This window comes from Polistes canadensis, unplaced genomic scaffold (assembly GCF_001313835.1).
Source record: "Polistes canadensis isolate GaletaPanama2010 unplaced genomic scaffold, ASM131383v1 scaffold_293, whole genome shotgun sequence".
Classification (NCBI taxonomy): domain Eukaryota; kingdom Metazoa; phylum Arthropoda; class Insecta; order Hymenoptera; family Vespidae; genus Polistes; species Polistes canadensis.
This window is the reverse complement of record NW_014569840.1, coordinates 27,863-43,286: the sequence shown is the minus strand read 5'-3', so window position 1 is coordinate 43,286 and position 15,424 is coordinate 27,863. Positions and strand designations below refer to the sequence as shown.

The 15,424-nt window shown below is 33.8% G+C and overlaps 5 protein-coding genes across 10 annotated transcripts; 2 read left to right on the top strand and 3 right to left on the bottom strand.

The window, feature by feature from the left end:
• Positions 1–437: 437 nt before the first annotated feature.
• On the bottom strand, positions 438–2,983 carry LOC106791243 (nuclear transcription factor Y subunit gamma). Of its 2 annotated transcripts, none has more exons than XM_014756752.1 (5): positions 2,592–2,983; positions 2,224–2,356; positions 1,669–2,136; positions 1,345–1,568; positions 438–1,279 (listed from the first exon to the last, which is right to left on the bottom strand). In XM_014756752.1, the coding sequence occupies exons 1-4, from the start codon at positions 2,612–2,614 to the stop codon at positions 1,380–1,382; spliced, it is 813 nt and encodes a 270-aa protein (XP_014612238.1). In that variant the 5' UTR covers positions 2,615–2,983; the 3' UTR covers positions 438–1,279; positions 1,345–1,379. The 2 variants fall into 2 exon arrangements, with proteins under 2 accessions (XP_014612238.1, XP_014612237.1); XM_014756751.1 differs by having other exon boundaries at positions 1,395–1,568.
• A 788-nt stretch (positions 2,984–3,771) lies between these two features.
• Positions 3,772–5,755, bottom strand: LOC106791242 (intraflagellar transport protein 52 homolog). The gene is made up of 6 exons (XM_014756749.1): positions 5,349–5,755; positions 5,055–5,272; positions 4,865–4,973; positions 4,495–4,777; positions 4,173–4,421; positions 3,772–4,087 (listed from the first exon to the last, which is right to left on the bottom strand). Exons 1-6 carry the CDS (start codon positions 5,486–5,488, stop codon positions 3,803–3,805), a joined length of 1,284 nt encoding a protein of 427 aa, XP_014612235.1. The 5' UTR covers positions 5,489–5,755; the 3' UTR covers positions 3,772–3,802.
• Positions 5,756–5,868: 113 nt separating this feature from the next.
• On the top strand, positions 5,869–8,380 carry LOC106791244 (TATA-box-binding protein-like). The gene is made up of 5 exons (XM_014756753.1): positions 5,869–6,296; positions 6,373–6,485; positions 6,567–6,810; positions 6,901–7,099; positions 7,171–8,380. The coding sequence occupies exons 1-5, from the start codon at positions 6,198–6,200 to the stop codon at positions 7,242–7,244; spliced, it is 729 nt and encodes a 242-aa protein (XP_014612239.1). The 5' UTR covers positions 5,869–6,197; the 3' UTR covers positions 7,245–8,380.
• On the bottom strand, positions 7,886–10,019 carry LOC106791245. Its single transcript, XM_014756755.1, has 5 exons — positions 9,839–10,019; positions 9,551–9,671; positions 9,079–9,460; positions 8,748–8,926; positions 7,886–8,689 (listed from the first exon to the last, which is right to left on the bottom strand). Exons 2-5 carry the CDS (start codon positions 9,623–9,625, stop codon positions 8,618–8,620), a joined length of 708 nt encoding a protein of 235 aa, XP_014612241.1. The 5' UTR covers positions 9,626–9,671; positions 9,839–10,019; the 3' UTR covers positions 7,886–8,617.
• A 276-nt stretch (positions 10,020–10,295) lies between these two features.
• LOC106791241 lies at positions 10,296–14,843 on the top strand. Of its 5 annotated transcripts, XM_014756744.1 has the most exons (3): positions 10,296–11,237; positions 11,525–11,839; positions 12,021–14,843. In XM_014756744.1, exons 2-3 carry the CDS (start codon positions 11,649–11,651, stop codon positions 14,386–14,388), a joined length of 2,559 nt encoding a protein of 852 aa, XP_014612230.1. In that variant the 5' UTR covers positions 10,296–11,237; positions 11,525–11,648; the 3' UTR covers positions 14,389–14,843. The 5 variants fall into 5 exon arrangements, with proteins under 5 accessions (XP_014612230.1, XP_014612234.1, XP_014612233.1 ...); XM_014756748.1 differs by lacking the exon at positions 10,296–11,237 and having other exon boundaries at positions 11,784–11,839; positions 12,247–14,843; XM_014756747.1 differs by lacking the exon at positions 10,296–11,237 and having other exon boundaries at positions 11,805–11,839; positions 11,963–14,843.
• Positions 14,844–15,424: the final 581 nt, after the last annotated feature.

Sequence of the window (15,424 nt, the reverse complement as noted above, 5' to 3'; positions counted from 1 at the left end):
GCAATATTACGAGATCGTCAAAGAAAATAAGGAGTCTCAAGATTTACCAGACAAGAACCACAGTAACGTGAAACATAATACAAGTTGCACCAGCCAGTCCTAAGCTCAACCATGCGAGGCAGTCAGCGGCCAAGAAACGCGACGCACGAATCAGATTACATCTTGCGTTCGCTGCTTATCTTTATTCTTCACCTTACCTTGCTTCAATTCACCTCATTTCACTTCAGTGACAACCCTTCGAGAGACATCTTATAACGCGCTAGCGATATTCGATCGTCCTTGAAGAAATACCCAATAAAAAATTACGAACGATTCAAATCACTTAATAGATAAGCTTTTTTAATTGTTTCCACCTGGGTCGGTGGACACACCTACGACCAGGTTTGATGAGACACCAGGGTAAAAACGATAAAAGGATCTCTCTCTAAAATGTTAGGAATAATTTATAAAAGATTTTATTTTTTATCATACAATTTTATATTAATCATTTAACCTGTTAGCGGTACCCCCTTTAATTATAATTAATTCTTTGTTATAATAATACTTTTTTTTTTAATGAGTACCCTGTTGTTGGTCGTAATGATTTTCACTCTCATAACAGCTCACCTAGTATTAACACTAAATTTTAATATTAACGGCGGACCCGTCGTGACTCTTTTTAACTTTCTGGTAGAATTTCTTATAAGTTACAGTGTGCTATTTTGTGAGTCAAAAATTCTTATTGCATGAAAAAGATAGACAAATATTTTATACTATACATACACCATTAAACAACATATGACTTTTAAAAAATGAGTCATTTGATACGTTGCAGTAGAAATAGGTATACACGAAGCATCGGAATTTCTGACGTAACGACGTTTGATGTTAATTAATAATAATTAATAATAGGAAAGTTTCCTTCCGCGGATGAGATTTTTAAGATATTTATCACTTCTTTATCTTCCATATTATTACACAGCGAATAAGAAAACGCGATAATAATAGGTAAGTAGCGTAGATATCATTTTTGAAACAACAGTCGTTTGTTCCGGAAGTAACGTAAATATCTCAAAATTTTAATGCAAACAAGTAATATTACTTAAAACTATTATACGTTACTGTGTTACTCGTTGTCAGCAGCACTGGTTTGTAAGAAAACTGGTGCTTGTGCACCCTGCGCGACTTGTATGAGCTGAGGTTGAGTTTGAATGGGAGCAGTTTGAATTATGATAGGTTGATTACTACCTCCTTGAACCTGCATGCGTATCATTTGCAGTTGTTGGGGAGTCAATTGTATCTGTAAAAATTTTGAATATATGAATTGAAGAAAATAATCAAAATATAGAATATCAATAAAGTTACATTTAAGATCTCTGGTATAATAAGCTTATCTTCTTTTATAGTATAGTTACAGGTATTTGTTGAATTTCTCCAGTGGGAGTTACAATTTGTTGTACTATTTGAATTCCTCCAGTCTGAGAAGTTGGAGTTTGTTGTGTCTGTTGTAATTGGATTATTTGTTGACCCGAAGACTGTTGTGGACTCTGCACAGTAACGGTTTGAGTCGTACTCGTGTTCGATGTCTCCTGAGAAAATTATTCAAATGAAGGATAGAAATATTTATATTAACAATAATATTGCTACGTTCGCTTCGTTGTAGCATCTAATAAACACAAAAGAAATTACCTGTTCAACTGGACTACCAATGTTTATTGTTTGTATTTGCCCTGTGGAGGGTTGTACAATTTGTATAGGTTGAGTCGCCGTACCATTATTTTGTACATTTTGATTTGCCGAAGCTTGCTGCTGTGCTAATTGAAAGTAATAATGTACTTGATCCGAGTTCATAGATGTGCGGACTGTGCTTTCTGTTTGCGCTTTGCTTTGTTTAAGTTCATCTCTAGGAACAATATCAATAAGAAAATCAAACTGATCGTATTTAGTTATTGCCATTGCTATATCGTTTCTCTGAAGTGTGCGTCTTTTATTATCTTCTGTGTGTACCCACGCTCTAAGAGTTAGCTCATGAATAAAGATTTCTGCTGCTTTAGAAAAAAGCATTGGAGCCTCCGCACTTATCATTTTAACATCCCCGTCCAATTTCATTATTTTTTTTATCCTCGCCAGTGGTAGCGATTGTGTCTTTTGATCTATCTGAGAATCAAAAGAATTATATCAAAACTTACAATTAGGAATTCTGCTAGATGCATTTAATCGTTCAACTAAAACAAATTTTCTTACCGTTCTAATCTTTTTTATTTCTTCTGTAACTTTTGGCCAAAATTGTATTAAATTTTGTTGGGCTTCGGAGCTGCCAGGCGATGCAATTTGTAAATCACCATTGGAATCTCCTTCAACTTCGCTATCTTGATTACTACAAAATATGTAAAAATCAGAGTATAGTAATATGATTAAAATCTTATAGATTTTTTATTATAGGAATTCATGAATCGCACAGAAACATGCGACAAGTATATTATATTAGTATTATTTATTAGTAAAAGAATATCATTTAAATATAACCTCACACAATATTAAGCCACCATATCATATATATATATATATATATATATTGATATACATATACGTATATGTATATATATACTTACGTATTCACGAAGAACACTGACATTCTGGTTTCACTATATACACGTTTGTGGGATTAACCAAATATATATATAATGCAATTAATCTACGGAAAGATTGGCCACAAGATGCTTAATGTGAACTATCTTTCAACTGTCTTTCTGCGTAACGACCTATTTTTTCAACTGATGCTACTAGGACTCTTTGGGTTGAGGATCGACCTCTTTCTATTACGCTTAAGGCTAAAATATCTAGGACGCGTTACCAACGTTAAGTAACTCATTACATTAAAATCTAAAACAGACAACAATATTTTGGATCACTTATCAAGAAAAATGCACAACAGATGCAATGTTTATAATGCGTATGGTGCTGCCATCTTTTCTTACATTTCTTCGCATCAGATAGTTTACTACTGCTACACGAACCCGGCGCCAAAGTATTTCTCTTCATAATTATATATACATATATACATAATATATACATAATGTACCTATGAATAGTTGTATACATATGTTGTGATTTTTTAAACATCATATAAATTGTTTTTTCTTGCATTCCGTAACACAATTCGTATACTATTTATAAAATAAAAAGGATAACAGATAATATGAAGCTTTGAACGCATAGTTAGGGTCCAGCAAATCTTTAATTTGTTTAGGACAAAATTGCATAACAAATGAATTGCCTGAAAGATACACATATACATATGCATTATGCAGTCGGCAAGTTGAAGGCCGGCATAACGAAGCTATATACAAGGAGGACAATCGAGATAGGCATTTGCGTCGAATTTGTGTTGTTGAAAATGACTAATATCGAGTACGATAATTATCCACGAGGGCGGCGGTGATGTTCTTAAGTTTAGATTTAAGTACATGTGATTTTATAAATAAAAACAAATGAAATTAATAGTTTTCTTTGATGTTTTTGTTTTAATTACTGTTTTTAAAAATCAGACTTAGCGACTAGACGCGCTCTCTAGTGGCAATAGAAATCATCTTTTCATTGTGAATATTGTACCCACATTTATAACACGGCGATCGTCCTCCTTGTATGCAGACTCCATGGCCGACAGCATCGAATACCTTCATTATATCGATTGTTAATCGATATACTTATGTATGTATCTAAATATAATATTTAAAAATCTAAGTATGGGTGCGGTACCTATCAAGAAAATCCTTTTATATTACATGCAACACAAATTTTTGCTTTATTATTCGTATTTTTTTCAAGAATATTCATTTCTATCTTGCATGGTCTTATAGCTACAAATTTTTTGAAAAACATGATTCAATACTTCATTGGCCGTATGTGTATCGGAATTACTTATCCTTAATATACTTCCAAATTCTCTAATATAATGATCTAATTCAACGTCATTTGATAAATCCTTCGTCGACATATATTTATTTGTCAATTGAGATAATTTTAATAAGTCAGAGCTAAATGCTTCATCCAAGTCAAATAATTCTAATGCTGGTGGTGGTAATTCTTGAAAGCTCGGTGGAAAGACCTCGGAAGAAATACCATATTCGTTGAGAATAATTATTTTCAACGAATTCGTAAATCTCATATTAATATCTTCGTAAAATTCTTACCGATGCTTGAGTGGCTGGCAGAGGTGCCTCAAAATTAGGTGGTATTAAGCTCAATGGTTTGTGTTTTATTCCCAAAGTTTCGTATGCCTTTATAGCAGCCGGTACCATATTCAAATTAATCGAGTAAAAGTGATGCTTAAACAATTTCATATATTCTCGCGGAATGTCGATATTGTCGAGATCTTGCGTACAAACTTTTGGATTATCTGCTTGTTGTGTTATATCCGGTACAAAATTGTATTCCCAAAACTGAAATATTCGTATAAATTAAATTTAAAAAAATCTATTTCCCTCTTTGAATAATATTTTTTCATAGACTTACATCGACATCATCCGGTTGAAAATCCTTCTCAGTTGTATCGTTTGAATCGAAGAAATCAAAAATCATTTCTTGCAAGGCACTATTTTTCTCTTTCTCGATATAGGCATCCGTAAACATTCTAGCCGAGCCCAAAACGACCAATTTACCAGATTCGTTTTTACCAGAATAGTAAGCACATATAGGTCTATTCATTGGAATAGCAATCGAGCCGCTTGACAGAGCGACCATCGATGGTCGCACCACGTTCAATGTTGCACCATATGGATATAGGAAATTGATATCTCTGATTGATTAGGTCATATAGAATAAATAGATGTACAATATATAATAAATGTCGTTTGCTTTTTTTTTTTATTAAATATGGTCTTACGAATATTCATTGTGGTTCTTCAAAAACATCGATTTGTTCGACAAGCCTTGAGAAACGAGACACTCTTTCGGATGTAACGTTTGATTATAGCTCATACGTAGCACACTGTCTGAAACGTTGATATGATTAATAATTTGTTACATATTTACAATGAAAAACGAAGGCCCGTCGACCTCATATAATTTTCTACCATTGTTCACCATTATTCCGAATTCTTCTATTAAAAAATTAATGTTCGTGTTTGATTTGTTTTCGCCACCTTCACCTAGCATCACCAAAACGTTACCGCCAGCGTTGACAAAATTCCGAATCGTGTTCATTTCTATTTCAGTGAATTTATTTCTCGGCCCTGGAAGTACCAATACTTTGCCACTCGCCAGTGATTCTTCGGTGATTGTATCGTTGTTTCTACAAGAAATTACATTGGAATTGGAAAGCGAAACACACGTTTGTGCCGAAAAAATTGTCGATGAATATTATTTACTCGATCAATTTCCATTTTGGTTTTAATTTCCTTTGTAGTACTTTGAATTCCTCGTTTAATTTTCTGCCATTCTTTGATGCATCGAAAATGATAACATTCACATTATTGTCACCACTCTCACCACCAAAAATTGAACTCATCGTAATTTTTTTTGGTTTTCTTTCGAAGAGAGAGAGAGAGAAATATCAACGAACGAGATTTCAAATTGCACTAGTTCAAGATAATACGTGCTATTTTCATTTACCCTTAACATAAAACTCTGTAACCGTAACGAAACGTTACGTTGTCAATGGCAACAAATTGACATCAAAGCCTGATACATATTTTTGTATCAAAGCCTGATGCATAATTTTGTTTATAACGAATAGTTTTAAAGAGAACATCATTAAAGAGTGAAATATATATGTAGATGTGATATTTGTAATTTTTTATGATAATCACAAATGACAAACAACGCACACATGTATGTATTTTTATATTTGCCGCTTCTCGAATCAGCTGATCGATACAAATATTAGTGCTACGCATGCGTATCGAGTATTTTTTCGGTAACTGTTTGCTATGTATAATAATGATGAAATTAGAAGATTGATATTTTTGTGAAAATTATTAATAATTGTAGCTTATCGATACGAGCGCTTAGAAGTTTTTCAACATTTCATCAATCTCTCTACAATTAAAATATGGTCTAGTTTCTATTATGCTCGATGAAGTAAGTAGCGCCATCCATTGACTACTGCTGAAGCGAGTTTCAAGAATAATTTCAGGTGTAACAGTTGTAAACCGGTCAGCCACGTGTTCTAAGAAGTGCCTTTAATTAAGTCTTTAGTTTGCAAACAATAAAGAAAAATGACTGCTTCCGAGCAAGACGACAACGAGTTAAAACAACTACTGAATACTCCTGCGAGAAATATTACAGAAGATATATGCATGGCTCCGCCATTATCGGTAGGCTATAACATACAAATTTATTGAGCTGTTCATTCTATCTAAAGAATGGTTTATAAAGATAAGTTGATTACAGACTACCGTGCCACGGCCCAGTACGTCTCAAAATGTTAATCCATTGACTACCATGAATCCAATGGTACCTAATATTCCCAATAGTATTAAAGAAATTCCAGAGGCTTGTGTACAGTATGTTTCTTTGTTAGAGTATTCGTTAAAGTATTGTTATTAAATGATTATATATTTAATCTTATGCTATGTATATTGTAGAAATGTCGTTTCTACAGTTAACTTAGGTACAGAGTTAAGACTTATGTACATTAATACAAGGACTAGAAATTCAGAATATAATCCAGCAAGATTTACAGGATTAATTATGAGAATCCGTAATCCCACAACAACAGCTTTAATTTTTCGTTCTGGAAAATTAGTCTGCACTGGAGCTAGAAGCGAAGAAGATTCTTGTTTAGCAGCAAGAAAGTTTGCTAGAATTATACAAAAATTGGGCTTTCCGGTAAGACGTTGGTGATAAGCACGCGTATGCACTTTGTTTTTTTATAGAATTATATTTTAATTATATTCTTATTATACTTTTTCATTGTAGGTCAAATTTTATAATTTTAAGATACAAAATATAGTTGCTACGTGTGATCTTAAATTTCCTATTAAATTAGAAAATTTAAACCACAAGCATGGTCAGTTCTCTAGTTATGAACCAGAAATATATTCAGGTTTAATATATAGGATGGTTTTGCCAAGGGTAGTGTTACTTATATTTGTCAATGGAAAGATCGTATTAACTGGTAAGATTTAAAAGATTATATATCTTTCTATTAACTTATCTGTCAATATATCAACATACTTTATATTGCAGGTGCAAAAGATCGATCCGAATTACGAGATGCATTAATTAATATTTATCCAATATTGAAAAGTTTTAGAAAGTAGTAAGACTATATCATAATCTTTATAATTCTTATTTTTGTATCTTTTTAAACTAATATTTTTTTATAATTTATCAAAACACACTTACATATAAACGCGAAACTTCATTTATTAAAAGTATTACTTAAATATTTTGGTGTGTGCGTGCGTGCGTGCGTGGGTGTATCTTCTTGTTTTTTTTACGATCTTGACAAAAGCAAATGAACGGTATAAAGTGTAATAAAAAAGATCAAATCAATTGGAGATACAGCCAACGAACAGCTCAAATGTGATATAAGAAAGCTATCTAATCGATCGGAAAGAATAGTTTCTAAAGAATAAAAAAAATCGACGATGGTGAGTGTTCAAGTATTACTTTCTAAAAGAAATATACATCATTAATGTATATAAACAATTAGTTTAAATATTAAATAAAATGTCGAAAATAAATCGACTTTAAGTTGATTGAAAAGAGAACTCAATTTGATGAAGGAACGAGATAATAATTAATAATGAATAATTATTAATAATTAATTTAAAATCGTTAACATATTAAAAGGAATAATATTTTAACGAGGACGGACGGCTGAGCTGCAATTGTCTCGCGTGTGTGTTACATCTCGAAGAAAAAAGGATATTTTCGCAATGAGTCGAATTATCAACAATTTCTCGAACGAATTTATTCCTTTGCAAGATAAAATTATGTTTTTTATACATATGTATTCTAAATATAGATTTATTATTAAGTAAGGCATAATTCCTCGTGACTCGAGATTGTTTATATATGTATAAATCGAGAATGTATAATAAATTATTCCGCACAATTATTTCATATCCTATCAAGAGTAGTATCGTAGTGGAAACTTTGCAGCGGAGCGATATGTAAGATATCTTGTACCTAGTCAGATCATATTCGTTTTTTTTATGGAATTTAAAATAAAACTGCATGATAAATTTGTTAATAAAATGTATAGAACGAATCGTTTGAAACGAAAAAAATGTTTCTTCTTTTTACATGTAAAACCATCCGTCCCGATACAACACCTTATTTATACATACATACATACATATATCAATATATATACTTTACACATTTTTTACATCAATGAACTATACTGTTCGATTTGGTAATAGCATTTTTTCGTGTGGTCGTTTTAATGCACACATATATTTAAAAAAATTGTAATAATCTATGCAGACCAAATGAATAACTTAAGCACGTAACTTGTTTTTTCTCTATCTTCCCCTTTCTCTCTCTTTCCGACATAAGTATATATTATAATAATTTTGTTATTTAATACGTATATAATATTTTTCCATCAAGCGTAATACATAGAGTTATTAAATTTGAGTGTAGAGATACTCGATAAATAATATTTCCATATATTATTGGGTTTTTAGTAAATTACATTTATACCTTTCTTTGCAGCTATTGGTAATTTTTCTCCTTGGAAGAAAGGATTCTCTTCCTAAAAATAAAATCACGAATAAGCAAGAACATTGAATTTTAGACACTCAATGACTTACCCGAAATTCTTCGACGATCCGATCAAAATCGGAATTGGAAATACGCATACCAGGAAGCTCATTAGTATTAGATGGACAATCTGCCATGTGTTCGGTATCGCACATGCAATCCTGTGCACTTTGATAATGACGACTAAACGTTGCCGTGTTCTCAAATTCGACAAGACAGTTGTTCTCACCTGATTGAGATCAAGTATAATTTTTTCAAGTTAATTTATAAACAGCATATAAAAAAGTCATCATGACACCGCGTAAAACAAGCCACCTAATTACAGGTAGCCTATTTTAACTGGGGTGGACGTCTTAAAGAAAACAAACAAGGATCACTCACTAGTGTATCCTATTGGGCAAGGATTTGGTGGTGTGCAATAAGCAGGTAATGCATTTTCAGTTTTTTCATTATTTCCACCTTTAATTCTACCAGCACCCTGCATCCTGTGTCTATCGTTACCCCTGTAATAATCATTGACGTGCTGATGACTCCACAGAGTACTATGTCGCAGGTATTCTTGATCGCGAATACTTGGATTAGGATTAAATGTATCGACGACTTCGTAATCAGCCGGTAGATCTATCGGTATCTCTTTGGCTTTATCAAAATCATCAGGCAATCGAGAATTATCTACGTAATCAGCGTAGGAATCAACTACGTCATTTAATTTGTTTAAACTGTCCAAGACAATTTGGAGACTCGTATACCAAAGACGATCCTCCTAAAAAAATCGATAGATTGACTAATTGAAATCGATTAACTCGTTAGCGGTAGATCTATATCTATAATAATCAAGATTAAAAATATTTACCTGAATCGTAGGTTGTAAATATAGCGACGCCTGAGTAGCAGCCGCTATCGAGAGAAGTAGAAAACAATGCGGCATAGCGAGAGAGAGAGAGAAGAGAAGAGGTAATTATACTCTAAGAAAGCTGTAATGAAGAAAACGGTGTATGATAATGAAACATTGATTAATCGATATTTATTGATTAATGGTAACACGCCATATTTAATATCTTTCATCGAACAACAACAATATTTCTTAATTTATCTACGCGTGTATGCTAGAAAATAAGATAGAAGAAGTTCTTTTCATTACCAGGATGGTTGGTCCAAGTAGATGAACAGAGCAAACGAAGAGGTCCTCGACGAGATATTTTCCCCGATGGCTGCCAGTTTTCACGTCAACCGCACTCACGATATTCTCGAGAAGAGAGCGCCCTTAGTGGTCTTGCCCAGTATCAAAGTATTGATCCTTTCGATTTTACGGGAGCATCGCGAAAAGGGAATCTTCTAACTCCCACGCATTGTTCCGTTATCATGTTTTAGTCAACCCACATTCGTAAAGTCAAATTACGAGCAGATAGACTTTTTTAGCAATTCAACTAAAACGAGTATGTATTAATGCATAAACAAACAACGCCTACAACGATATTGAAATCTCTTTCTCATTTCCAACTTAGCTCTTCTATCGACAACTTTTTAATATCAGTGATCTTGGAAAAATATAGAACAAGGGGGAAAGAGGAACAGAGATTTGATAATATTTTACACACACACAGAGTAGATCATTGATTTCTATCGGTATACAAAACAAACACCCTAGGAATTATAATCAATTAGAAGAATTGCATTTTCAAGCTTATAATTGCGTTAAAGAACGTTTAGGTATGTATATATCGACAGTAATGAGAACGGAAGGGTCCTTTGATATTTCTCTTTCCCTTTTTATCAAATGAATCCCTGTTAAATGAATCTTTTATGTATACCCAAACCGAGATAAAAGAACGAAGCTTCGGAGCGAAATTTCAGCCACTATTATTGACAATGCTTAAAACTAATTACAATCTTATTAAGCTGCATAGGATAAAGAGCCATCGCTCCTTACGCCAGGTATACGTTACTAATAAATCTATAATATACATATCCACATATGTGTATATCCAAATACGTATACATATATTGTTTAATGATGTCAGCCATCGTGTAGTTATTATGCTCTATCGCGGCGTCACAAGTATTGATCCGCGCGAAGAGACTATGCGAATAAAGTATAATATATGTATATATATATATATATATATATATATATATATGTATGTATTTATGGATATAGTTGTCTCTCCGAAAAATTCCGGAAATACTAGCTCTCTATCTATCTTTTTCCATCCTTTACTCGATTCTACTTGGCTTCTTTCCGTTTTCTTTATTTCTACGTACAAGCATACCTCCTACTCTTTTTCTTTCACATTTTCAAGAGTTTCAAATTCCCCTTTCTCTTTCTCACCCCTATCGGAATCCCACTAGATGAAGGGTCTCGCGCCAATGCATCAGAGCACTTAACGTAAAACATATTAGCATATTCGGTGGACCCTGAATTTTGCTGGCACTGCAAGTCACCGAGTTAACAAAGTCAGGTGGTTCAACCGTAACTAGTTTATTATACTCACAGCACGTGTTTAATAAACCCTTGATATATTATCATGGTATCATATTAAGTATGTGTATATAAATATCGTATCTTTGTTTGTGCGAAAAATATATAGATCGAACTAATCTACATATTCTTAATCGATATTTAGACTATCGATTGAACTTGTTTATTTTCCAATGGGTAACGGTGCATACTTCGAAGCACACATCTTTATACATTTGATAAGTTTCTGAAATATTTTACAATACGTTAGATGGTTTTATCCTATGCATCAAAGATAAGATTCGCGATGATTTTGTTAAACGTTGATTAACAGTCAAGACAATCCTAAAGAATTCGATGTATTCGTAGGACTTTGCTGATTTACCGAGATGCTCGTTCTTCATGATCGAAGAAATGTTTGAACTAGCTCGTTTTCTGAATATATCCTATGGGAACGATTCGCGAAAAATAATGAGAGATTGATGCCGATGCGATGCGGGGGATCATCAAGTACACGATCAAATATTTATTCAACGATGGACTGTTCGGTTTCTTCCTCAATTCGATTATATTGAACAATAGATTGATCAAGATATGTCGCGAATTGGACGCTTTGGGTTTCGATCCGAACGTCTTTAATAATTTCAACTTGTCGAGGAGAGACTACGAGAAGGAAGATAGCGTGTAAGTAAACCAATTAATAATTCAAATTAAAGTAATAATAATGGCAATTCATAGAATATGGTAAATTACAAATGGAAATTAGAAAATAATATATTGTAGGATAAAAAATGATCATTGATATAGGTTACGATAATTATTGGTGGCATGGAATATTTAACAAAAGTTCTTCCTTCATTGACAGTTTATTAAAAAAAAGAAATAGAGGTAAAATGAGAAAAAAACAGATGGGACAAAGTAAAGAAGATCTTTGTCGCGATTTCATGATAGAAATGATCTTAGGAAGTATGATAGCATCGGTAGCATCCACCCATTCACGGCACGGAGGTGTTTGTAAAAGAGCAGCTACTTATGATTCTCCTAGCAACGAAAAAATCGATCGGACCGTAAGTATTGAATTGTCGTTGCAGACTCCAAAGAATCCACAAAACACATCGTGCAACGAGGACTCGCGTCTATTGGCAAATTCTTCCAACATGATAAAACCTTGCGAGGAAAATGAATGTAATGAAGGATGGTTCAAAGGGGCCAATTTAGGAGGAGGAGCAGCTTCTTTGTTTAAATACTCTACGTGGAATTGTCGTAGTCGTCGTCGTCGTCATCGTCGTCATCATCGTCATCGTCGTTGTCGCCCTCGTATGGTCTTGTTGAAACCAAAGATAAGAAGACGACCTCGATTAGCTTTGGCTTTTAAAGCCGACCTAATGACAAGGGAGATTTTCAGGCTCGATCCGATCTTCCATGAATCGTGTCTCTTGAATGTTTGCTTTTGTCTAAACGCCGTCAATCGAAAATTATTCAACAAAAGTACTAGTCTGGAACTACGTTTGATTTTCGACATTCGTAGAAATGACGTCAACTTCAAATTGACTGGTAGAAGAAGTCACGAGACGAGATCCTGTTTAATTTTTAACAACCACCGAGTCCGAGTACCGATGCACGAGCGTGACGACAAAGATATCATTTCCAAAACTAATAGGAGTTCACCAAAAATTCTTCTCGATGAAAGAAGAAAGCAATCGTTGGTAGAACATATAAGCGATCATTTGTCGTCGAGGTGTTTGTCCGGTCGAGCAGGAAAACGACTCGAAGAAATTTTATTCGATTGTACCACTTCTGAGGAGCGTTCTTGCCTATCTTTCAATGACACTCCGATCGCCCAATCATCGCGGATTAACATGGATTCGAGTATTTTCCAGAAGAAAAACTGTTCATCGTCAAATATTTCCAAAAACAAAGATCAAATCTTAAATTCGACTAAGGAAGTAAGAAAAGGGCAGCAGATCAGCGAGGTATCTAATATTATCAAAGACGTTTGCAGTGAAAGTTATTGCAACATAGAAACCGAAAAAATCATTCGTGTAGTTGGTAACGAAGAAAATGACAACATCATGGATAATAGTTTAACGATTAAGAAAATCTTTTCTAAAGATGAACTAAACTTTGATTGTGACTCAAAGTGTTCTTGCTGTTCCAAAGTTTCTTCTTTATTTTCCGCGGGAAGAGAAAATCAGGAGGATGCTGCATCTAATGTCAACCTGATAAACGAAGAAAAGCTTGAAGAAGCGCAAAATGCATCAATAATTGCATCCGCGATGATGGGTGTTTCATTACTCGATATTTCAGAGAAGAAAGATTATCAAGTCCCATGTCCGATGTCGAGAAAAAACAATGGTAGGGCAAATTCGACGAGCATTATTGTTCCTACCGTTAACATAGCCGTACAAATATCACGTTCGAAGAAAGAATTAAAAAAGGAGAAATTCCCTAATGACGAATCATCGAGAAAAATGAAGATCGAAATATTTTCGAAAGAAGAGTCAAAGCGTTTACTTTTAACAAATGATTGCGAGAAAAGATTTCACGAGGGAAAATATAAAAATCCTTGTTCGAGAGTTTGCACTTGTGATACTTGGACATGTTCTTATAATCGAATGCATGAAAATCTTTCGTCGAGAATACAAAATAACGTAAGCTCTAATTCGATTTTAAAGAGTTTTTGCGAATCCTTTTATCTTAGTGGCATCAGGTCTATTCGCAGACTGAAAAACGTTGTCCGTTTAAATTTACGGAGATTTATGCGTAGAGGTAATCAACGCGAGACTATTGATAAAAGATTATCCAACGAGAAGAACTTTATTTATATAAAAAGAGAATACAACGAGGAAAAGAAAGGAAGGGCAAACGATTTCAATGGTCCAATTCGCCACGATCATTATTTTCCCTACGATCTTTGCAATAGATGCTCAAAACAATGCAAGAATAATAATCTATCCATTAGTGCACGGGGATCGATTAAGAGATCTAAATCTCCTTCCCGATGCTTTTTTCAAATGAAAAGTAATTACGGAGAAGATCTTAGAAGAAAATCGAAAGAATTCAAGAGAACGATGGTCGATCTATCGAGTACAATCAGAAATGATGATAAATTTATCAACGATCTTGGCATAGATTTTCGAACAAAGTTGGAACAATACGTGGCACTTTGCAAGAATATAAAATATTCTTTAATGGGCAATAGTGAAAGGAGAGATGTTGGTCGTTTGTTATAACTGAGGAATAAATTGTAATAATCGCGCTGGGTGATTCGCGAGAAGGATCTTAAAACAGCGACAACGACAACGACGATGATAGTGAAATTCGAGTTATTCGGGTCATAGATACTGCCACTGCGAAGATAAAGAATGACAGAACTACCATTCAGAGAATAGCAGCCAGCCTCTGGAGCAGATCGATATTTCCTGGCAACCGTGGAGAGGGTGCCCACGCCACGGCCGCTTTACCCTCTGTTTGTAACAATGCGAGTCGGCTTCTAACGTCTAGCGATGGATTCGACCCGCCAAAACTCATTTTTTCTTTCTTTCAGACCTTATTTCCTTCAAATATTATTACATTCAAATGAATGTTCTCAAATAAATTGTTTATTCTATTAGAATGTAATCAAATATAATAAAGACAAATTATAAAGAAGGAATATTTGCGTTTAAGAGTTGTCAAATTGGATTAAATAGGATTTTGTTAGAATACGTTATTGTATGCGCGAGAGTTATGTATTTGTTTGTTCACGGTAACGAGCAACAACTGTTACACAATTGTTCTAACATCTTCATACTTAATCACGGCGAATATTATTTTGCATAATCACTCGGATCACTTAATCGAAAGCGAACGATATTTTAACGAGGGGTAGAAGAGGAAGTTTGGAAAAAAGAACAAGAAAATTAATTGTTAGGTATAACGCGCGAATATATAGGATAGAAAAGTTATCGCTGATAATTGAATCACTTTATCTCTCTCTCTCTCTCTCTCTCTCTCGTTCAACGTAATTCTATTAAAGATCGTTAATGATAGACAATGAAAAAAAATCTAATTACATATTGAAATGTGTTGAATAAACGAATTCGTTGACATTTAATGGCTCAACCCCCTTGTTTAAATATCGAATATAAGAAGCTAAGGAAAAAATAGAGTTCAATCGGAGTTTGATCCAAGGCACGATCGTTGAACGTCGTTAATACCGTTACTATGGTTGTTTGCGCGTGCCGTTTTGTTGTTGCAAACGGTTTTCCCATGCCAGTGTGGGGGTGG

Bases quoted from the DNA above. Each gene is read 5' to 3' on its own strand.
- LOC106791241 (XM_014756744.1), top strand. From the start codon at position 11,649: ATGCGGGGGATCATCAAGTACACGATCAAATATTTATTCAACGATGGA. The intron at 11,840-12,020 runs GTAAGTAAACCA...CTTCATTGACAG, and splicing joins TACGAGAAGGAAGATAGCGT to TTTATTAAAAAAAAGAAATA.
- LOC106791243 (XM_014756751.1), bottom strand. From the start codon at position 2,614: ATGTCAGTGTTCTTCGTGAATAC. The intron at 2,357-2,591 runs GTAAGTATATAT...CATATTTTGTAG, and splicing joins TCAGTGTTCTTCGTGAATAC to TAATCAAGATAGCGAAGTTG. The intron at 1,280-1,394 runs GTAACTATACTA...AAATTTTTACAG, and splicing joins GAGAAATTCAACAAATACCT to ATACAATTGACTCCCCAACA.
- LOC106791244 (XM_014756753.1), top strand. From the start codon at position 6,198: ATGACTGCTTCCGAGCAAGACGACAACGAGTTAAAACAACTACTGAAT. The intron at 6,486-6,566 runs GTATGTTTCTTT...TGTATATTGTAG, and splicing joins ATTCCAGAGGCTTGTGTACA to AAATGTCGTTTCTACAGTTA. The intron at 7,100-7,170 runs GTAAGATTTAAA...TTTATATTGCAG, and splicing joins TGGAAAGATCGTATTAACTG to GTGCAAAAGATCGATCCGAA.
- LOC106791242 (XM_014756749.1), bottom strand. From the start codon at position 5,488: ATGAGTTCAATTTTTGGTGGTGAGAGTGGTGACAATAATGTGAATGTT. The intron at 4,974-5,054 runs GTAGAAAATTAT...TCAACGTTTCAG, and splicing joins CGGAATAATGGTGAACAATG to ACAGTGTGCTACGTATGAGC. The intron at 4,778-4,864 runs GTAAGACCATAT...CTAATCAATCAG, and splicing joins AAGAACCACAATGAATATTC to AGATATCAATTTCCTATATC.
- LOC106791245 (XM_014756755.1), bottom strand. From the start codon at position 9,625: ATGCCGCATTGTTTTCTACTTCTCTCGATAGCGGCTGCTACTCAGGCG. The intron at 9,461-9,550 runs GTAAATATTTTT...CGATTTTTTTAG, and splicing joins ATTTACAACCTACGATTCAG to GAGGATCGTCTTTGGTATAC. The intron at 8,690-8,747 runs GTAAGTCATTGA...TTTTATTTTTAG, and splicing joins GGATCGTCGAAGAATTTCGG to GAAGAGAATCCTTTCTTCCA.